Source organism: Sciurus carolinensis, chromosome 8, assembly GCF_902686445.1.
Source record: "Sciurus carolinensis chromosome 8, mSciCar1.2, whole genome shotgun sequence".
NCBI classification, from domain to species: Eukaryota; Metazoa; Chordata; class Mammalia; order Rodentia; family Sciuridae; genus Sciurus; species Sciurus carolinensis.
This window is the reverse complement of record NC_062220.1, coordinates 95,658,695-95,682,434: the sequence shown is the minus strand read 5'-3', so window position 1 is coordinate 95,682,434 and position 23,740 is coordinate 95,658,695. Positions and strand designations below refer to the sequence as shown.

General features: G+C 41.7%; 1 protein-coding gene across 5 annotated transcripts in view; it reads left to right on the top strand.

Moving 5' to 3' along the window:
• Nucleotides 1–23,740, top strand: part of Elmo1 (engulfment and cell motility 1) — a 565,472-nt gene that overhangs the window by 89,609 nt on the left and 452,123 nt on the right. For all 5 annotated transcript variants that reach the window (XM_047560130.1, XM_047560134.1, XM_047560131.1 and 2 more), the window contains exon 2: nucleotides 12,692–12,842. In XM_047560130.1, coding sequence (XP_047416086.1) covers nucleotides 12,765–12,842 — 78 coding nt within the window. In that variant the 5' untranslated portion in view covers nucleotides 12,692–12,764. The remainder of the gene's footprint in view (nucleotides 1–12,691; nucleotides 12,843–23,740) is intronic.

Here is a 23,740-nt window from a genome sequence, read left to right as displayed (position 1 = left end):
AAGAACAGATGTCACTGTGCAAGACTGGAAGGACACCCAGCCATAAAAGTTGTGCAGTGATGGTAGTCAGGGCTCCTCTTTGCACCCCCTTGTCCTTCCTCAGGCACTTAACTGCCTCCAGACTCTAGGCAACACCCACTTGTTGGGGAGGAAGGATCTAGAACTAATCTAGTCCCTGTCACCTCCCTGTGGTCAGGAGAGAAAATGGGTCTCTTATCTTTCATCTGAATATCTGCTTAGGCAATTCTCTTCTCCCTCCTGCCAATCCTCCCATGTCTTACCCCTACTTTTCTTCCTCCAGATCCTCCCAACACAGCCATTCTCCTAGAACTTTCTGCACGTCATTTAAAATCCAGGAGGAAAAAAAAAAAAAAAACCCTTCAAATCTAAAAACCTCATTGGACTTAAGGCAATGTTATCATTTCTTCTTCAGTATCATAAAGCTGTTAGGTCTAAAAGTAGAAAAGATTCCCGGGCAGTGAGACCACTGTGCATTTTTGATAGGAGACAACAAACATCTTACCTTGGATTCATCCATCCAGGTACCCAGTGTCTGGGTAAGTAATAATACTGGGACAGGCCCTGCACTAACTGCATTTTAGATATTTCGTCTTCATAACAGTGTCATGAGAAAGACTCTGTAGAGGTTGGAAGGTATGATATCTTTCCTTACCCATCATGTGGGCCACAGCTGACACTGCTATAAAACAAAAGAAATGTTAACAAGAGAAGAGCATAGCACATTTCATTAATCAAAGTTTTACATGGCACCAAAGCATTCAGAGACTCAGGGAAAAGTGTCTACTTTTTTGATTAGGTTTGATGAAGAATGGATAGCCACGTGAAAATGTGATTAGATCAAAAGGGTCTGATCTAATTGTCATAGACAGAGGGGGCAATCCAGCCAAGCCTGTCTGTTCAGATTCTTCTTCACCTCTTTGTGAAGCATTTCTCCCTCCAGGGCATAGGACAGGACCCCTCTGGAATGAGGGTCTTCAAGGAAGAAGGGAGAAGGCATAAAGTGACCTCTTTAGAATTTCCTTTCTAGGTTTTATGGTTGTCTTGGGGAAGAGGACTTCTTGTTTTAATGATCGGCTTTAGGGACAAGGAGTTTTAGTTTCTGTCACTTACCTCAGGGGAGAAGAGGGAGCTGGAGAAAGAAGGGCAGGAGAAGGTCAGATAGAGACTTAGCTTCTGAAGCTCTTCCTGAGGGCCTTCCGGATGACCTTCAGTTCAAAGTTCTAAGCATGCCAAAGCCCCGTACTTTGGGGTATCAAGGTATCATTTCTGAGCCCAGCAGTATGCCTGTTGTTCCAGTTGGACAGATGAATAGGGAGTGTCAAATATGCTATGTAACTTGTTTAGAGTCACAGAGCTTTGGAAGTGGCAGTATCAGGTTTAATACCCAGGCCAAACTCCTACCCTAGATAAACACAAGTCTATCTGGAGAATGAAACCTGGGGATTTGAGTGGAGGCGATTGCCATTGGGTACGAGTGTGTCATGTGGCACTGCATTCTGGTTTGCAGAATCACTGTTCTGTGTGAGGTCATCAGGTGGAAGCCAGCGGAGACACAGCACAGCACCCTGTGTTCTGCGGAGGGCCTACCCGCTAATCTGATGCAATCGAATTTCCTAGGGTGACCGTTAGAGTTCTGCTGTTGCTGGAGAGAGGCGCAGAAGGAAGTTTCCCATATTGTTTTTTGATCAGCAGGTTTGGAAACTTTGAGTGCTTGGCTGCAGGATGGTGGAAAGGCTCCAGCATTTCCTGTGGCCGCGAGTCTGGGTTCTGCGATAGGGAATTGGGCCCAAGCTCTGCCTCCTCCGCTGGGGAATGTGTGCACACATGACTGAGTGACAGCTCTTGCTGGGAGGAGGCGAACAGCCACTGGCATTATAACAGCTGAAAAGGAATTTGAAAAGCAAATATCCAAAAACCAGAACAAGGGAGGAAGTGTGTGCTTTAGTTTGCAAAATAATGAACTTTCCAGTTGAAATGCTGATTCCCAAAGTGGAGGAGAACTGAGTGAAGGGAAGAGGCCCAGCAGCTCTGCTAGGGTCTCATCCTGTTTTTGATACAGTTTTTCCAGGAGGAAAAGGAATCTGGAATAGGCACACTGCTCTCACCTCTGAGCAGCTCCGTTTCTATTTCTGTCCAATGAGACAACTGAATAGCTGCTGCTTGAAGAAACGCCTGAGGGGTTTCTGTGCAGAGAATTCTGGATTTAAAAAATGCATCATTGACTTGAGGATTCCTTCATATGTTTTTTAATCTCCAAATTTTTTTAAGAGTGATTCATTCATTCATTCATTCATTCATTCACTTGTCTGAGAAATATCCATACCATCTGGAGAGGACCAGAACTACAGAGATGAATAAGAGGATTCCTCCCTTTGGAAGGTCATAAACTAGTAGGGTAGGGTTGAGAAGGAGCACTGGTAGATCATGCTAAGTGCCCAAGAGGTCAGATTCAGGTCGTTACTTCTAGCATAGGAGGCTAAGAGTTGAGGGAAATCTCTCCAAGGAGCTGGTGCGTGAGATTGGCTTTGAAGTCTGGATGGGAATCTTTGAAGCTGACCCATAGGAGAGGAAAGGACCTTTGAGGTAGAGAGAACATTATGAACAAAGGCTGGAGCACACTCAGGAAACAGCAGCCTTTGGATGAAGAAAGAGACAGAGAACATCTGTCACAAGTTTCTCACTCTTTGCTGTTAGACCTTGGCATTCCTGGAGAATGGTCCTGATTCGGCAGTCTGGGGCCTTGCTTTCTTTCATTAGTACTAGCAGCAGCCATTGCAAGGGATCTGCTGATAAGAGAAAACCAATCTGCCTTATGTGACTTGCAGTCGTTGCTTTGCATGGGTGGTGGGGAGCAGGGATGCACTTGGTGAGGAAGGATGGGTCGGTGGTTACTTGGAGGTAGGCTGTGAAAGCATATATCCTACAGGTCTAAGCCATCATCCTCAGATTTAAAGCAGGAAGTGTGATGCTCAGATTAAAATGACCACAAATAAAGGAATTCTGTTTTTTTTGTCTTTTTTTGTGATTGCTAATTTGCACAGTAGACACTATAGTTAATTGAGTTTTTGCTGTCTTATTGGAAAAGATTGGAAAGAGTTACTTAAAGGATTTGGGCTGCTTTCCTGGAGACAATCCCTAGATGCAGGTGATGATAATTCAATACAGGACTAAAGGAAAGAGTTTTCTTTGCCATGTTCCACTACATTTCTGGCCAAAACTATTCAGCAATTCTTTTTTTCCTGAGAAACTGAAGAGGCATATAGTCTCAAATCATTATTTCCTACAGTATCTCCCATGAGAAACTAATGCCACAAGATGTTCTGTGAAGAAAAAAAAATTCTGGATAGATACATTTGAGAAATATTGTAGATTGCATATAGAGATTTCACAATATGCATGCAGGACTAAGACCCTGAGAAGTCCTGTAGGAAAAGAACTTTTTTTCCAAAATTCTGTAGTGACTACAGAATAGGCTATTAAATCAGGCAGGGGTGGCTTGCATTCTTGACTGGGCTCCATGTGTGAATGGGAGATGATGGCAGTTTGCATAATGTCTCTGCATCTCAGTTTCCTTGTCTGTAAAATAGGCGGTATGGTCTGTTTCATAAAGTTCTCATGAAAAGTAGGTAGTACAAGTATTAGTAACTACTGTTCCATTCAGTGTTTTCAAAGAGGCTTGACTTCTTTTTTTTTTTTTTTTTTTTTTTGCATTGCATTTATTAATAACTCAGAGAAGCAGTGTTGTGTGGGAAATGCTGTAGTGAGACTAATTCCTGAAATCCATGCATGACTTCTGTTAACAGTACCAGAGAGCCCAGACAGCTTCTCAGCCTGAGGACTAGTAGACATATGGGCCCTGCACTTGGGGAGCAACAGACCACTCCCACTTGGCTGCAAGGTTAGATTGTGTAATTTGAATATGCGGTTTGTGCTCCAGTCCTCTAATGACAAGATTATAACTCAGGGCAGTAAACAGATAGGTTAGTGTTGCTGTATTAGGAGTTTTTCAATTACAAACAGTAGAGCTCTAATTTAAACTTGCTTAGTTAGCATAATGGGGAATTTATTCATTTGTATATGTTGCAAGTAAGTTAGGTAACTCAGAGAACCGAATGGAAAGTGATAGGAACCAGGAGCTTGATGTAGTTAAGACTCCTGTCGTCTTTCTAGCTCTCCTCTCATTTTTCTGTCTCTCTTTGCCTCATTCCTTCCTATTGCAGAGGGTCCTGCCCCACATGGAGAGAGCATGGCTGCAGCAGCTTAGCTTCAGTCCCTGGCAGGAAGAGAGAATGCTGTCTTCACCCATCAATCTCCAGAAAATAATTTGTTTGGGTCATGTCCTTGTCTGTTGGATCAGTCACTAGTACCAAGGAGATGGGCAGTGTCATTGGCCAGGAGCCAGTGGAGAGGGACCTGCTTCTAGAAAGGGAGAGATGGAAAAGTTTGCTGGATGAACAAAACCTAATGCTACAAGATTTTCCCAGAACTGTATGTGGGAGAAAAGTGCTGGAGCAAAAATTTATCAAATTGCCCTCATTTGTTCTCCAGGTATTCATGTTTTCACATGGAGTCCCTTGTCCTATTGGATTTTTAGCAACACAAAACAAAAACAAAACCTTGAATTTCTTGAACTGATCCTTGCTTTACATCTCACCTCCCTTTTATGTACTTAACATATTATATTTACGGCTATTAATGCCCACTTTTAAAATTGGTCAATAGGGTGAGTGGTTTTTATTTATTTATTTATTTTATTTTCGTACTGGGGATTGAACCCAGAGGTGCTTAACGGCTGAGTCACATCCCCAGCCCTTTTTATTTTAATTTTTAAATTTTGAGTCAGGGTCTCGCTTCCTTGCTGAGGCTGGCCTTGAACTTGTGATCCTCCTGCCGCAGCCTCCCCAGTTGCTAGGATTATAGGCATGCACCACCATGCCTAGTTTGGATGAATGTTTTTAAAAGCAAAGGGAGAGTTAGTCATTTTAGTGTCCTGGTTCTTAGGGGAGATTTTGCCTCCAGGGGACGTTTGACAATATCTGAAGATGTTTGGAAAAGGCTTGATTGGGGAGGTGCTGCTGGCATCTAGTGGGAAGAGGCCAGGGATTCTGCCAACACCCTACAGTGCTGGGTATGGCCCCTGTAACAAAGAAATATCTGGCCTAAAATGGTAATAGTGTTGTAAATTCTGCATTAGTGGTTTTATGAGAATAGAAATTCTAATGACCAAATTTATCACTCCAAATTTTGTGGTTTAAAAAAAAAAGCAATTTAAATTTATAAAGGGCTTTTGCTTGTATTTTTTTTTTCTTGATGGCAATAGCAGGTATTATTTTTTTCTACATTCTCACAATCAAGAAACATTTTTCTTGCTAATATGATAGGCCAAAGGGAAAGCTTTGTTATTTTAATTTGCATTCATTTTGTTACTTTTGGGTGGGGTGTTTATTAAACACGCCTTCCCTCCTCTGTGGATTGCTTTGTCCATTTTCTTTAGGTTGTGTCATTTTTCTTATAAATTTATAAGAGCCTGTGATTAAGGATATTTGTGCCAGGTTGGGTCCCATTCATTGCACATATTTCCTCAGGTCATTGTCTTTAAGTTCTTACAGTGCTTTTTGGAATGTAGACTTTTTAAGCTTCTCTTGTATCACATCATTAATCTTTTCTTATGCTTTCTGTCTTTGGTGCTGTATTTATTGGTTTACTAGGACTGTCAGAACAAAGCCACAGGCTGGAGGCCAGAAGATCAAGGGGTCTTTAGGATTGGTTCCTCCTGAGGCCTCTCACCTAGGTTAATAGATAGCCATTTCTCCTAGTGATCTCACATGATCTTTCCTTCACACCTGTCTGTGTCCTCTTCTTAAGAGAATGCCAGCCATGCTGGAATAGGGCTCACCTGGAAGATCTCATTTTAGCTTATCACCTGTCTCCAAATACAGTCACCTTCTCAGGTCCTGGGGATTAGGACTTCAACATAAGGATGGTGGAACAAGAGACATAATTCCATAGAAGCCCAGAGAGGCTTCTGTCACCCTGAGAGTATGTAAATATTTGAAGGAAAATATTTAATTGCATTAAGATTTAGTATTTCCATTAATTTACTGCAAATAATTACACCTGTCACTCAGGACTGTGATGAGGACTAAGTGGAGAGGTGTGTCCAGCCCAGGCTCCAATATCCAGTGCCCAGTACCTGTTCTCTCTGCCCATAGTCCTCTGGAAGTGATTCCACAGCTTCTATGAGAGTTCAAGACATTGAAAGCAAAGACTTTTTCTCTTCAGGTCTCTTTCATATTGCAAGCCAATAGCACTTTTCCCTTCCTGGCAAGTAAATGGGCCAAGTTATTACTAAGATTACCATGCGTGACTGTTGTCAGCAGCGTATACATAAAATGCAATATTGAGCTTCCACATTTGATTTAGTTCTTTCCTTTCCTCACTTTTTTTCTGAATGCTTCTATGTTCTGTTCTGAAGCTACAGTGCTCCCTCTTTTCTGAAGCTGTAGAGTTTCTTCCATAGCCCTCTGCTGTCCTCAGAATGGATATAGAGTCTCTAATAGAAACAGAATCTGTAATGGTGTAGATATGAGGTGTCCTCCAAAAGCTCATTTGTGAGGTGAAATGATTTGATTATGAGAGCTTTAACCTGATCAGTGGATTAATTCACTGATATGGATTAACTAGGTGGTTAACTGTAGGCAGGTAGGGTGTGGTTGGAGGAAATAGGTCACTGGGGGTATATACCTTTGGGGTTTATATTTTGTCTCTGGTGAGCAGATCTCTCTCTCTCTCTCTCTCTCTCTCTCTCTCTCTCTCTCTTTCTTTCTGCTTTCTGGTTGCCATGTCCTGAGCTGCTTTCCTCCTCCATGCCCTTCGGTTATGATGTTCTGCCTCACCTTGGTCTATGCAGTTGGCTGTCTCTGGACTAAGATCTCTGAAACTATAAGCCACATTAAGCTTTTCTTCCTCTGTACTGTTTTTGTCAGGTCTTTGGTCACAGCCATGCAAAAGCTGACTAACACAGAATCAGTGGTACTCCACCATATACTGACCATCCTTCCACACATGTCCCACTCCTGCCCCCGTGGTCTTCCCTGAGGCTTTGCTCATACATCCAACTTGGCAAGAGGACTGTCTGGCCCTCAGTGACATATGTTTAGAAGAGAAACAAAGATGGGTTTCAGGAGGCCTGGATAAGCCGTACAGCCAGAATAACATCCAGCTGACAGTTTTGCCTTTGTACATGTAGGATGAGATTGGTCTGTTTGGAATAGAAGGGTGCTGCATGAAGGACAAAACTTTATCCAGTTCTGTCTTCCAGGACAGTGCTCCATGCAAAGCAGCATCCTCAAAATGAGAACTAGGGAGCTCCAGGAAGACTGAGTAGGGCAGAGACGGAATGGAAGACCGCTTTCCAAGGCTCTTTTCACCTCTTGCTAACCCAGGATAAAGGGGAAATGGTGTCAATTTCTTTTTCTATCAGAGATCACTTAATATTTAAAAAAATGGGGCCAGCAGTTCCCTTCCCTTCCCCATCATCATTATAAATGCATTATCTGTCAATAAAGATAATGTCCGTTAGTGGGGCAAAGGACTACCTTCCTGGGGAGGAGGAGAGGGACAGAGGAATTGAAGGACTTGCTTCCCCAACTGTTTGGTTGGTTTTTGCTCCTGTTGATCTGCCCTGTCCTGCATTGGCCTATCTGTCAGGTTCTTTCATTGAGGTGGAGTCAGGTGGGGGTGGCCAGTGCTAGTTTTCCCAGCACAGGGCTTCTACAGAGATCTTGCAGGCATGATGTATTGTGTCGTCCTCATTGCACCAGTATGGCTTGGGATGCAAGGGAAAGACTCCGGGTTGAATAAAATGGGTGGAAGCTATTACAGTGTCTCCCAAACAAAAACTATGTGGGGAATTGGAAAAATCCCCAAATCGATCAGTTATTTGGGAAACTTCTGAAACCCAAGATCTTTTCTACCTGCCTGGAAAGCCATGTAGAGATGTAACATCTTTAATCAACCAGAATGAAATGAGCTTCAGACATAAACAGACACAGAGATCTTTGGACATGGACTGATAAGAAGAGAGAACAGACTGACAGATGACTGGAGCACTTACTTTCCCTTGTCTGGGAAACATGCCTCAAAGCTAAGGACACATTCAGTGGAGGATGACCTTGCTCAGGACTTTTGGAGTCACATGCAATTGATAATGCAGGTTTTAGTAACTAATACTCTAGCAAGAAGGGACTCCTCTGTCTCATTCAACTCATCCACTATAACCAGAATATTGAACATGCACATTCAGGTTACTGAATCTTAATAGTAAATATGAAATATAGTAAATTCAGCAGGAAAGCAGGAGCATATTAGAATTCTCCACCTCCTCGCTAGCTGCCTCCAGGGATTTGATAGTTGCCTTAGCAGGCGAAGTGGTTGGAATGTCCAACCAGCTGCATAGTTTCCCTTTTGCTTCTCCCTTTAGTGGATCTTAAATTTCAGTTTGTGTACGAGTAGCAGACTATCTACAGAGATCTGTATTGCTTATTATTTATTGGGCAATTTAAATAATACGAGGTATTGTGGTTTAGATGTGAGGTGTCCCCCAAAAGCTCCTGTGTGAGTTGATGCAAAAGGTTCAGAGGTGAAATGATTGGGTTATGAGAGCTTTAACCCAATCAGTGCATTAATCCCCTGACTGGGTGGTGACTGTAGGCAGGCAGGGTGTGGCTGGAGGAGGTGGGTCCCTGGGGGCGTCCCTGTGGGGTATATAGTTTGTCCTTGTTGAGCAGAGCTCTCTCTCTGCTTCTTGCCCTTGTCCTGAACCACTTTCCTCAGGCACACTCTTCCACCATGATGTTCTACCTCACCTCAGGTCCTGAGGAATGAAGTTGACCATCTATGAACTAAGACCTCTGAAACCATGAGCTTCAAATAAATTTTTTTTTCCTCTAAAATTGTTCTTGTCAGGTCTTTTGGTAATAGCAGCAAAAAAAACTGACTAAAACACTGGGAATCTCCTTGGGTGATTTTGACACTAGATTCGGTAACCCTCAGAGGACATCTGGCAATCTGGAGACATTTTCAACTGTGGTTACTGAGGGGGCCTATTGACTTCTAGTTGTGGGTAGAGGCCAGGGATGCTGCCACCCCCCTACAATGCTTGGGGCAGCCCCCCCAACCATAATTATGACCCCAACTGCTAATTATGCCAGGGGTGAGAAAGCCTGAGCTGGAAATCTTCTCCCCTGAATTTCATCAGAAGCAACAGGGACTGCCTTTAGAGCTCACTGTTTCCTCATGGAAATATAAATTAGGACAGAAATGTGGACTCCTGAGGGTAAAATACGGACTGGATTTTTCTGTCCGCAATTGTGTAGCTGACTCCACCCCAGAGGAGACGTGCTGCTGCCCCCACCCTTGCTGTTTGTTCATGGGGGAAGCCCACAAGGTCAGCTTGGCTTGGCGGGGCTGAGTGAGTCTCCGGGGAAGCCCCTGCTTCCGCCTCCTGTCAATGGCTGTTTTGTGCACACTGGCCTCTTACTCTCCTTCGGAGACTGGGGAGAGCCTCCTTATTGTATTCTCACCTGTTCAGCAGGTTTTCCCTGAACAGTCTTTGAGAAATAAATGCCAGTTAAAGGGGCAGGAAAACAAGCCTAGCCTTTGATTCCTCGAAGGTTAAATGACCTTCTCAGGGGTGCAGTTTCAGTGTTTTATGCAGAAGGGGGAGCGTGGTGCTTAAACTGCATTTTTATTTCTATGACCTATTTGCTTAACCCCCAGGACTGTGTGCCCTTTGTTTCCAATAGTGTTATCTGATACAGAATCTGCGTGCACATTAGAGGCTGTTTTCTTAATTCTTATTCTAAGGTGTAGAGCTGAATTTGGATCCTGAGTTGAAGTGATGCAGTACAGATAGGATGCATTTTTTTTCAAACTCTAGTATTCAAACAGAGTGCAAACTATTCATAGGAAGCCCAATTGTCTGTTTGTGTTTGCACATATGAGACACCATAATTATTTAACAAGTCCCTATTGTTACATATCCAACTGTTTCAGGTTTGGGGAGTTACAAACAAAACAGCAGTTGGTATTGTTATGGTTAGGTTAATAATTGTTTCTTGAGGATAACATCCTAGAATATTAAAATTACTCAAATGGAATGCAAACTTTTCAGCCTTTTGGTAAAGACCCCCTGGGAAATTTACACTCTGAAGAGAAGTGCATGAACATGAATTTCCTTCTTTAGAAGTCACAAGCCGAGGAGTATGATGGTCAGGTGTCAAGGGGGTCAAGGGCCTGGGGATGAGCCTGCCAAGCTATGACCCAACTGTTCTCTGAACTCATTCTCTTACTACTCTTGCCCTTACTTCCCTGGCCTAAACAACTCACTATTATCTAGTACATTCCTGCCTCAGGGTCTTTGCACTTGCTGTTCCCTATGCCTGGGATGTGATTTCCCTGCAGGGTCCCTTCCTCACCTCTCATAGATGTTTACTCAAATATTGCCTTCTCTGTGAAGTTTTCCCTGAATTTCTAGTTTCTGTCAACCTACCCCCCATCCTGCCATTGATATACTCATGCGCTGGAGTCTCCTTCCTTGCTTTATTTTTCTCCACATCCTTTATTGCTGCCTGACACCTAGGTGTGCTGCTGTATCTTTAGCCTGGAGAATAGGCCTGGCATGGAGCAGAAGCTCAATGATTATTTGTTGAATGAGTAATTCTCGGCCACTGCTTTGTAGATTTGCCCTGGCTAGTTATCACTGATTAGCTTCACAGCAGGTCTCCCTGATCATCCTTAGCCAAAGGAGCAGCAGTTTGTTTTGGTTCATTTCCTTGACTTGTCAGCTCTGCTGAACTTGATCATTTATGTCACTGAAGCTTCCATTATTAGCTCTGCTATCTCTATCATCACAGGGATGTCCAACTGCCATTGAGATTTGGGACAGACTGACAAGGCTTACTCTGGTCTGATAAAGAACCAAAGGCACCTATTTTATCAAAATCTTCAAAAAGAGATCCCTTTCTTTAAAAAAAAAAAATGGGTCAGTTCACAGGAAAGTGGACATGTGAATTTTCCTCTATATTCAGCCTCATTCACAGTCAGAAAGAGACAAGTTGAAAGTACACTGTGATATCTGTTGGAGAAGTGTGTAAATAGGCAATCTCGTACTTTGCTGGAGGAAGCATCTCAATTGGTAGCACCTCTGTGGAGGGACATTTGGAAATAGCTCTCAAAATGTAAAACTTCATATGCTCTTTGACCCAGCAGTTTTACTTCTGTGAATCTTTGGCAAGGATAGACGTTCACATATGCAGAAATTATGTTTGCCTTGCTTAATGTCTCCCAGTCTTGTTTATCATAGCCAAAGGTAAGAAATCATTTCAACACCCACAAGAGAGCCCTGGTTCACTCGGTAGGAAACATCTTGCAGTGCAGTGGTGAACAGGAGGAGGATGCTTCATTGTAGTCACATGCAAAGATTGATAGGATAGGCTAAATGAAAAAAAAAAAAAAAAGGATAGGATACAATGCAATGCTATCTTTTATGTAAAGGGAGGGGAACATGTAATGGGATATTTTTGTGTTTGTCTTCCATACATGAAGATATTCAGGAGGGAGGCATAAAAAATGAATTACTTGGGGTAGCTCAAGGGGCAGAAGGGGTAAAAGTGGAAGGGGAAGGGGGACTACTCTGTACATCTGCACTGCAACTCGCTGTAGGATGTTTCCTACCAGGTCTCTCTTGAAGGGAAGGGAAGAGGTATGGGGGTAGCAGGGATAGTGGAATGGAACAGACATTATTACCTCGTGTATATATATGTGACTGCATGACTGATGTGAACCTACAACATGTACAATCAGAAAAATGAGAAATTATTCTCCATTTATGTATGATTTATCAAAATGAATAAATGCATTCTACTGTCATGTGTAACTAATTAGTTCAAATAAAAGTTAATAAAAAATTGTTTACTAAAGAAATGGGGAAAGGCAGTAGAGGATGATTGTTACTTCCTTTGTGTAAGCAACCTTCATTCAAAGGAGAATTCAAGGTCTCTTCTGAATGTGGTCCTATCTGCTCATGTACATTTTCTTCCCTCTGAGACACATTGTGTGAACTGGCCTTGGGGAGTGTGTGTGTGTATGTGTGTGAACTCTCAGGGCATTTCTCCTTCCTCATGATATCCTGGTTGCTATAGTGCGGAGATCTATTTGTGACACAGAAAATGCTTTAAATAAAAACTGCTTCCTGACCATGACTTCCTGGGCAATGTGTCCTTCCGGAGACTGCTGAGCACCAGGCACTGACATGCGTGTCTGGACAGGGTGAGCCCTGCTCATTCAGACCTTGGTCTCTGTTGGGAGCAGAACCCGGTGGTAAGGGGCTGCTGTCTTTCCACTCAGAAGTTGCCTAAGCAGGACCCCCAGGGCAGCGTCCCCTGGAGGCTTTGACTCTTAGGCATTGGTGTGGTCGCCCCCACATCTTTCTTCTTTCCTCAGGAGCTTGTGGTGCCGTTGACTGTGCCCCTGCGTCTTCAGCACCCCGAGCCAAGGGGAGCCGTTTCTCATACCTAAACCACCAGTGAAAACAGGAAGTGATGAAGCAAAATTCGCCCTGCATCTGCACTGAACGACTTCTCTTTCTCTTTTTGTCATTCCTCCTTAGGTGTAGACACGTGTGGCCGTCCACGCTGTAGGATCCTCAGTTCCAAGGACTTTGGACTTTGTTGGGGCTCACAATGCCGCCACCTGCGGACATTGTCAAGGTGGCCATAGAATGGCCGGGAGCCTACCCCAAGCTCATGGAAATCGATCAGGTTAGTGATGCGGGCTGCAGTGGGGTGGTTATTTTCAGTTTCCTTTCTATACTAGAATGTTTATAGACTTTGGATAGCCCTTTTTTTTCCCTCTCTGTTGCTGTGTTGTGAAAAATATGTACAATAATGGTTGCAGTGTAGTTTAATTTCTGTACCACATGCAGTGGCGATGGATGGGGTTTTTATATTCTTGCAGCATCTTCTTGAATTGTGTCAATACGGGGTTTGTGTCTGAAGCAAAGAAGAGGCGGGAGTGACTGTGGATTGGACTCAGAGCAGTTGACACTGTGATGGCTGTCCCAGCCCCACCTTGCAATGACACATGAATATGTACAGTTTGTTTTCACATAAGTAACATGCAACTTAAATTTTTAAATCATTTTTTCTCATTGTTTTTTTGCAGAAGCAGCCAACAGGTACTTTAGAACTTTGTTATTTTAAAAGTTTTATAATAAAATTACGATAGAGGGGCTCAGTCTTGGATCCCAGCCAATTGTAATTTTTACTAGTATAAAATTCACTATGCATCTAGCATACTGTCTGACATGTAATACATACTCAGTAGATATTTATTGAATGAAAAAATACGGCGGTTTATAAGAATGATTTTACCTCTCAAGGAATCTTTAGCTTGGATGTTGACAATCATGTGGTGTGGTTCTCACTATTTGATTACAAATAGTCTAAGGAAGAGTATTTTGTGTTTATTGTACTGTAGTCATTCTAGAGGAAATGATTAAAGGAAAAAAGATTGAGACTTAATGTACACTTATGGCTTCCAAAATGCATATAGCAGGATTCTAGATGACCTTCTATATTTTCAAAATTAGAATACCATAGCAACTCCAATTTTATGTTTCTGATACTATATTATTTTTATGATTTGCAACTTTTTTTCTTGGTCAGGTTTTATTATCTGGTTGAAGACCACTGCCAGAGTTATATGGCGTTTTGTGAATCCAAAGGAATCATTAAAATGAATGATAATGGTCAAATCAGAGTTAGTCAAATCAGAGCTTACCTGAATGTAAGAAAGGGTACATTTTTGGGATTGTTGTCAAAAAAAAAGGTGCAATCCAATTAGCACATTACATTGCTATCATTTTAACTGATCTCTGAGGTGTTTTTTTTTTTGGGGGGGGGGTTGTTTTTTTGCATGTGTGACTCTAGAAGCAACCCATGCAACTAGAGAAAAGTAGAGGTGGCTAGTAGTTTCATACATATTTGTCAGGTAGTAGGTGTGATTTTTAAAAGGTTGCTAGTTAAATTTTACTTTTGAAAACTATAGGGATACTTGGTGCAGATTAAATGTGTTCAGGATTAGGTTTGGTCACAATCTAAGAGAACAATGACTTCCAGAAGATAGAAGTTGGTCTCATTTTGTCACTGTCCTGAACTCACATGAAGCTTCTCAGTGGTGAGCACCCTGGTCCTTCTGCCTTCTTGCTTTGCCCTTCTTAGTATCTGGGGCTGAGGACCAGATGCTTAGATATCACCTGGGAGCTCATTAGAAATGCACATTCTTAGGACTTTCCTAGACCTTTGGTCCAGAATGTGTACTTTAGCAAGATCTCCAGGGGGTCTGAGGGGTGTTGAGCTGGGTAGCTGGTGCTCATCAGAATCACCTGGGGCACCTGTTCCTATAAATGTTCTTGATGGCTCCCTCCTAAGAGAGTCTTAATTTAGTGGTTCTGATGAACTATTTAGTTTTGACTCAACAGTGGTTGGTGGAGTTTGTGAATCTCTGCTTTAACATAGCAACTCTTGATATGTATATATTCCCTGGTACTTGGGGAGTTGGTGTAGTGTTCTTTGCTATATGTGTGTGTTTTAATACTTTCATAAAAATAATCCTTTAATTTGATAATCTTTTCAGAATTATAGAAAATTGCAAAGATTGTATACCCTCATGCATATACCCTTCTCCCAACATTAACACCTTAACATAATCTTGCTACATTTGTCAAAACTAAGAAATGAACATTGGCACATAACATTAACTAAACTACAAACTTTATTTGGATTTTATAAGTTTTTCCACTAATATCCTGGTTTTTATTTTGGTTCTAGGATCCAATCCAAGGATACCAACCACACTGTATTTAATTGTTCTGTTTTCTTGATCTTCTCCAATTTTTGACAGTTTCATGGTGTTTCCTTTGGTTTTTTTTTTTTTTTTTCCATAGCCTGATAGTTCTGAAGAGTAACCATTTTTATACAATTTGAACACAGAGAAATTGTGAAAACTGTATAAAGAACTCTTTATTTATTTACTGTTTTTATTTTTTGGTATCAGGGATGAACCTAGGGCACTTACACACTGAGCCACATCCCCAACCCTTTTTAAAAATATTTTATTTAATAGCTCAGTCGGTAGAGTGCTTGCCTTGTAAGCATAAGGCTCTGGGTTTGATCCCCAGCACCCAAAAAAAAAAAAAAATTTTTATTTAGAGACAGGGTATCACTGAGTTGCTTAGGGTCTCACTAAGTTGCTGAGACTGGCTTTGAACTTGCAGTCCTTCTGCCTCACCCTCCTGAGCCGCTGGGTTTATAGGCATGCTCCACCATGCCTGGCTACAAAGAACTCTTTACCTGTGCTTTTTTGAGGGGGTTACATGGGCACCACTCACCTTTACCTTAATGAATCAGTGTGTATTTTCTAAGAAAAAAAAAATCATCTTAACCATGGTACATGTACAAAAACTAGGAAATTGAACACTGTATTGTCAGAAGCTTAGTTCACAGTCCATATTCATATTTCATCAATTGTTGCAATAAGCTCCTTTATAGCAATTTCCTCAATAGTTAATATCCTGAGTGGGATCTGTACTGTATTTATTGTCATGTCTCTTTGGTCTCCATTGATCTGGAACAATTCTTCAGTCTTTATATTTCCTGACAATTTTGTAGGGTACAGGACAGCTATTTTATGGGAAATTCTTTAGTTTGGAGTTCTTCAATGTATTCCTTCCAATTAGATTCTGGTTTTGCATTTTGTGAAGAAATACCAAAGAAATGATGGTATGTCCTTCTTGGTGCATCATGGCACCCAGCATTGCTTTCTTTCATTCTTGGTTATTTTTCTAGCTCTACAGATGAGAATATTAAAGTTCAGAGAAGTTACACAATTTTACAGTTAGTGGCAGACCAGGACATAACCCAAGCTTCACTTCTGTTAGGGTTTGGATGGGAGGTATCCCCCAGAGACAATGCAAGAAGGTTCAGAGGATAAATGATTGGGTTGTGAGAGTCTTAACTCAAACAGTGATATAATCCCCTGATGGGATTAACTGAGTGGCAACTGAAGTGGTAGGGTGTGGCTGGAGAAGGTGGGAATTGGGGTATGACTTTGGGGTATATATTTTGTATCTGGAGAGTGGAGATTCTCTCTCTTTCTCTGCTTCCTGATGATGCAAGCTGCTTCCCTCTCCCATACTCTTGCGCCATAATGTACTGCCTCACCTCGAGCCCTAAGGGGTGAAGCTTGCCCTCTATGGACTAATACTTCTAAAACTGTGAGCCTTCAAATAAACCTTCCCTCCTCTATAATTGTGCTGGTCAGATCATTTAGTCACAGCACCAATAAAGCTTACTTAAACCCCTTCCTTCCAAGACTGAACTTTTAAGCAGTTCGCAAATTTATAGGCTTCCTTGTGATGCCACATTGAGATATAGACAAAAAATTAGGAACTCAGACTGTTACTGCCTGCATTTGCAAAAGTTGGAGGGAAGCTTGTGGCAGAGTTGATGTCAAGTATTTTTTTATTGATGGAGTCAGAACTTGGCATGAGAATTGTAAATGTACTTGTAAGTCCAATGAAAAGTTGAAGCAATGATTGTTAGCTGGGTTTTCTCCTCATCTTCTACTTTGTTCCATAAGAATCACACTGTCTGCCTTTCTCCCATTGCGTGTTAATCTCATTTAAAAAGCTCTTCACTTCTTTTTAAATGGGATAGCTACTGTTTCACTAAAAGATGTTTCCAGGGTGTGGGTTAGGCATTGTTGTTTTGAGTTCTGAGATCTTGAGTGTCCATCTACTTATCACACATGTTGTTACTGTCTTTCAAACCAGTGGTCCTCAACCTTGAGTGTGCACAAGAATCATTCAGGAAGCTTCTACAAAGTGCATATTCCCAACTTCTACTGCAGAGATTCTGATTCTGGGCCAGGGCCGGGGCCTTTAATTGGGTCTGTAATAAGCAGCAGATGATTCTAAAGCAGAGGTTCCTATATATTGAGACAGTCATTTGACAGGAGTTGCTTCATTTTTGCTGTTTCTCCTGTGTCTGGTTAATAGTCCTCACTTAATAGGTAGATGTATCATTAGTGAGTTAGTGAGAGGAGGAATTTCTTTAATGGTGATTATCTTAGGGTTCTTAATTCTACTCAGCCATCTCAAAAGATACTGGTGGTGTTCAAGGGGCTGTCTGCATAGCCCCTTGTTGATCTTTAATTTTGAGGAGACAGTTTTGTTTCCACTAGGCCAGAAAAGTCCCAGGAGCTTTTTAATCGATGAACTTTGCTGTATCACATGAAGCACTGCAAACAGTTGTCAACTCATTCCTGATTTCTTCTCTGGTCTTCTCTATTGTTGAGTTTCAACCTCAGGAGTCACTTGAGGCTAAGGATGATGGTTGTCTGGATATACTAAAGTTAAAAGGCTCCCATGCCCAATGTTCTTCTTAACTTAGCTTTTACTGAATAGTTTATTTCTCAGTCAAGAGCATAGATCTTCAGACAGTTTGAGAAGAGGCACCACTAAAAGGCAGAGTGGACAGTGCAGATTCCAGGGACACTGAAATAGAGATTTGAGTACTTGTCTTAGTTTCTTTGGCTGCTGTAACATAATACTTAGAACTGGATAGTTTACAAGCAACAGAATTTTTTGCTCATGTTTTTGGAAGCTGAAAATTTCCAGATAATGGCACCAGGGGATTCAGTGTGTGGCAAGGACCTGTTCCTCACACATGTGGTCCTGATCTGCTGGATGCAGCAAACAGGTTCCCTGGAGTCTCTTTTACAAGACTGCACTCTTGGGACCTAATCACCTCCTAAATTGTCCTCTTCTTAAAACCATTAGCTTAGGGAGCTAATTTCAACATATAGGTTTTGTGGGGAACACGGACACTCATTCCATAGCCGTTCAAGAGCCCTGATTTCTGTGGGAGGTTCAGTTAGCATCTTTGAATCTCAGTTTCTTTGTCTTGTGAAAGCAGGAATTTAATTTGCTACTTTTATGGTTCTTGTATAGATAGTGTGTGAAAAGAATGTAGCAGATTGCCTGCCCCAGAATAATGCCTCAGTAAGGCAGCCATGATGGCTACTAGTTTAAGCAGGTTTTCATTCTACTGGAAAATTAGATATTCTGGTTTTCCTTTTTACCAGGCCTTCTATTGTGAACAGGCCCCCATTGCACCCCGTTCTTATCCTATCTAACTTTGTAAATGTTTAAGAAGGTGAGAAGATTAAAGGGCAAGGGGGGAGGCATCACTGGGAATAAAGGAGTGTACCAGCTGGACACGAGGCCAGTTCATGCTGTGGAATGTTCACAGGCTCTCTAGAACACCTCCATGATGTTTTCTTCTATCTCTTGGCTACCCACCAACACTTCTGGACAGCAGATCTTCAAGGCTCCTGCATCTCCTGCATCTCCTGCATCTCCTGCCCATGCCCTGTCACTTCATTCCTTGCTTTCCAAGGAGAACTCTGACCAGAAAGTCACCACTGATGTCTGTAGATTTGCACAGTAGCACAGACTGCTCCAGGCCTTTGGCATCTGCCATATGGCCTCTTTTTCTAGGAACGAGCAGAGAGGGGAAGAGGTACTTCCCCTTTGTCCCTAGGGCTTTTGGCCTATCCTAACCCACACCTCTTTTGCTCCATGTTTCTTTTAACCCATCCTTTTCCTGCAGCTGTGTCCCATCCATCTCTTCTTCATTTATTGTCTTCTTCTCTATCACCAACAGTAAGATGTTCTACCCCTACCTTGGAAAATCCTCTCTGGTCCTAGAGCTGTCTTTTGCTAGTAGGTAATTTATTCTTTTTTTTTTTTTTTTCCCCAGTTCAAACTTATTTAAATGTCATCAGTACCATCAGTGCATGCTGTCAGTGTTGTTTCAGTGTCTTCTGAATCTTTGGACAGACAGCCATTTACCTTTCTTTACAACAGTACTCATGGATCTTCCCAGTCAAATGGTCTCCACTCAGCCTTTCATAGTTTCCTTGCTTTCGTGGTTACACTGGGCAAAGCTGCTGGTTCAGGTCTTCTGTACCTCTGTCCTCATTAAGCTTCAGTGCCTGAGATTTTTCTCCTTATTTGATTAGTCTGTGTAAGCTTCCTTCATAGTCCCCACGTCTCTCTCCTTCTGTCTAAATCTGTCCCATCCTCTGCTTAGTCCTCTGATCCATGGGTTCATGACACATGCCCTTGGTGTCAGATCCATGTTCTCTCATGATATGAAGTATCAACAATGCCTAACGACACCAGCTCCCATCACCAGTGTGACCTGCTAGCTGATTACCAGTTTCATTTTTCTGCTTAATGGACATGCTGTTGCCTTGTACAGTCTTTCAGTTGCCTTTAGAAGACAGACAGACACATGGTTAATAGAACTGCCTATACATGAGCCTGAAGAAATGGGATCTCAGAGGTGTTACCAACTTTGTCAAGTTATATCATATAGAGGGAACATGAGATGTGTCATTTATGGCCCAGTGTATGGACTCCATCCTTTCTGTACAGGAGACAGATCTCACCTCTGCTCAAGGAAAGCAAGTACAGGCTATTTCAACAGGCGAGGGAGTCCCATTGTCTTTACTGAGCTGTGTGTAGGATGAACACTTGGAGAGGTCGTTGGTGTGACTGATTCAGGCCCAGAAAGGGTGATGGGAAGAGATACAGAGTTTCAAGCCTTTGTTCTATATATCTTTCAGATTGCTTAGAATTATATTCCTTAACATAAATTCACATCCTTCCATATTTTCCCAAGCATTATCTGTAGTCCAAGGTATCTGCATGGTATAAGCAGTTCTCAAATATCCTCCTGTTTTGTAGAAACTGCTCCTTTAGAAATACATCCCTACACATTCACAGAGTTTCTCATCTCTTACAGTTTCCTTTTAACAGTACAATAGCTCAAATTCCTCTTACCTTGCCTAGCTCACCAGTGCTCAAAATTCTGGCTTTGCTAAACCCTGCTGAGAGCTGCCTTTGTGCTCAAACCATTTCTGATCACATTATATGCAATAATTTCTCCAGCCTTCTATTTTCTTGAACCATTTTTTTTGCCTGTAGCTTTTATTGGCAGTTAATACATTTGCACGCAATATAATTTACATTTCTCTTTATGTGTGCACATCTCTTGAAATAGAATACAAGCTCCTGGTGGTCAGCCTGTGGTTTACAGCCATTTGGGTCCTGTGGTCTATTGCATTGATCTCTATTTCTATGGGTCTACTGTAAATTTGAATTTTGAACAGTGACAGTAAGAATAAAACATTGATATTCTTCATTATCCATTCTACAAATAGATAAATTATATTAGCACCTCTTTCCCATATAATGATGGGCTTTTGTTTTCCTTAAAAACCCCCAGAGGCATGTGTTTGTAGATAAGCACAATACAAAACGATTGTCTGTGGTTTTTAATTACCATATTTCTGTAGCATATTTTAGATCTGATTCAGTATGCATAAAATCAATTTACACAAGACCTTTTGAAAGCTCATTGAGTAAAGCACATTCAAGCACATTGTATACTTTACATTTATGGAGTTTTGCTCATTCTGTGCATAATAATAGTAGTAATAGTAATAATAATAATAGCAACATTTTTGCACACACTATGTCCCAGGCAATGTGCTTCACAGAGTAGTATTTTATCATCCTGCTACAGACCTGCAAGATTGGCTTTAGATTTCCTATTTCAAAATTATTTACACATTCATTAATTTGCCTAGCAATACTCAGCTGGGAGAGTGCTGATTTGAATCTCACACTGTTTGACACCAAACAGACTGTCTTTCTGTTTGTCAGTTCTGTTTTAGTGTCTCCACATCTTATAGTCCTACATGGTGGTTCCCACTAGTCACACCCCGCCTGGTTTGAACAGATGCATACGTCATTGCAGAGCTACAATGAGAATTCCATAGACACGTTCTTTTATGTATTTCCTTAAAAATTAGGAGAAACCTGGTGAGTGGTCTGGGTTAGTAGAGAGGGAGCCCTTCTGAAGCAGACACCAGCCTTGAAAAACTAATTTGATCAGGGCTGGACTTTTGGGCAGGCATTTCAGCATGCCAATTAAGAGCATGGACTTCAGGGTGGACTGATATGTACTCTAATCAGGTTCTGCCACTTAACTGCTGTGAAATCGAGAACAGATTTAGTGCTTTATAAGGAGAATTGGCAATGTTTATAAACCCTTCCTGGTGTTATAGGGATGCTGTGAGATAATCATTCAGCTCTCTGCTTAATAATGGTAACCACTAAAAGCCAGTTGTAAATTCTATCTGGTACAGAGTAGAATAAGTGTCATGTTTTAGGCAAGATGGGAACCAATAATACCAAATTTCCCTTACATGCATTAAAGCCTGCTCTTTAGCCTGAAAAAAAGCGTAATTCCCAGCACATTTAAATATTGACTGCCTAGTGAAGGACAGTTAAATTCCAAATAAAGTGACTTGAATTCAGATGGGTCTTTCAAGATCACATTGAGTCAGGAGAATGGGACAGAATATCTGGAGAGCTGAGTTCTAACCTTGCATTGCAGAAACTAGAAGTCCTATAATTTCCTCACACTGTTTTTACCCCCAAGTGGTCGGATTAGATCATTTTTTACCCTTTGCACATTGTCATTTTGGGTCTGATAATTCTTTTTTTTTTTTTTTTTATTGTAAACAAATGGGATACATGTTTTTTCTCTGTCTGTACATGGCGTAAAGGCATACCATTTGTGTAATCATAAATTTACATAGGGTAATGTTGTTTGATTCATTCTGCCATTTTTTCCCTTTCCCTTCCCCCCTCCCCTCCCACCTTTCCCCTCCATCTTGGGTCTGATAATTCTTGGTGGTGAGGGTTGTCCTGTGTTTTGTAGTATTTTAGAGCATCCTGGCCTTGATTTATTAGATGCCAGTATAACCCCTTCCCCAGATAGGATAAGCAAAAAGTGTCTTCAGACTTTGCCAAATGTCCCCTGGGAGGTGGACAGAATTTTCTCTTGTGAAAATGGACTGGATCAGGGCTTCCAAGCTCATCCCTGCATTAGAATTGCTCAGGAAGCATATTGAACATGTCAGGGAGAATTATTTTGTAAGTGGGGTTCAAGTTGCAGGGATTCCTGTTTTTATCATGTTCCCCTGGTGGAACACTCATGTGGTTGGACCTACATTTGGAAATCACTATTGTGGAGGGCTTGAAATTTCTCACTCTATCTGCTGGCAATAATTCTGGTTCCCACAGTAACTTTGAGTCCAGAGTACAAACATAATATCTTCAATCACTTACTCTGTCCCATGTAAGAAAGGCAAAATAAAAATTGTGTGGTATTGCACTATTGCTTTTTTGCTTTCAGAATGACATTAGTGGATAAATAGCCATCCCTCATCTGATTTTTGCAACCGTTAGATTTGGTAATGTACCAGCTATTTGTTAAACTTCCTTTAAAATAAAGTGACTGGGGTACTTCCTTTTCTGGTTTTAGCTTTCTTCTTGTGGGATAGTCTGTATAACCTCACGTGGAGTGCACCATGCTTTGGAAGAGAAAGATGGCAAATGTGCTCGTCTCTTTGGTTGAGAAGTGAGTTTAATTGAGCCAGAATGAACTCCAGCAATCATTCTGTTTTTCCTTCCGAAAATGATCTGCAGAGTTTAGTTTGCCATCTAGGTAGGTAGAGGTGGTTTTTCTCTTCCATTCTACTTCCCTCCACAGCACTGTACTGAGGGAAGTTTGGGTAACTCAGGGCAGAGTCTTGTATCAACTGTATTTGGTTTTGATTTGGTGACTGAGACCTCTCACATTTCCAGACCCTTCTGTGCATGTCATACCATGTGCTTTATTTTCCTGCTAAGTCAACTGGAAATTTATGGTGGGGTATATACGTGTGTAGATTTCAGTATGAAGGAGGACTCCGGATTCCCAGAAAAAGGCAGTTTGTTATAGAAAAAGGCAGCTTGTACTTTATCCCTACAGGTATGTGGACATAATGTGCAGTATGCCCAGAACTCTATGGAAATGAGAGGAGCCTCAGAGAAAAAAAAATGCATGCTTTTCTAGATTGTATTAGTTAGATATTCATGATATTCATCAAGTGGATTTGTGGGTCCTCTCAATCAACAGTGTCACCCTCATGCATGACACCCCCTTCTCATCTCCCATACCTCCTCAAATAGCGAATTCTGTAGAACCTAGTTCCCAAATGGTTCTGGGTTCCTTCTACCTTTTGTCCCTCCTCACTGCCACTGCTCCAACTTATTTGCACTGGGTGACAGCAGGACTCCAGGACTCTGCTCCTACTTCCACTCCAGTCCATTTTCCCAGACTTACCTTGTTCAGTGGCTCTCCCACTGCTCTTGGAATAGAATCCAGACATTTTGCTGTGTTTTCTGGAACCCTGCTATCCCTGGCCCTTGCCTACTTCACCAGACTCATTTAGAGACACTATGGCTCCCTTATCTGGGTTCTCATCAAGTGACCTTTTTCTCCCTGCATGAGCACAAATTCCTTTCCTCTTCTGAGTCTTCTTAAATGTGACTTCTTTTAACTGGAAATCACACCCCTTGCTTCTCCTCCTATCTAACTCCTGTTTATTCTTCCATCCTACATGAAGTATAATTTCCTTAGAAAGGATCTTTTCTGACTCCTCTGTCTAGTTGAGGAACCCTGCTAGCTGTGTT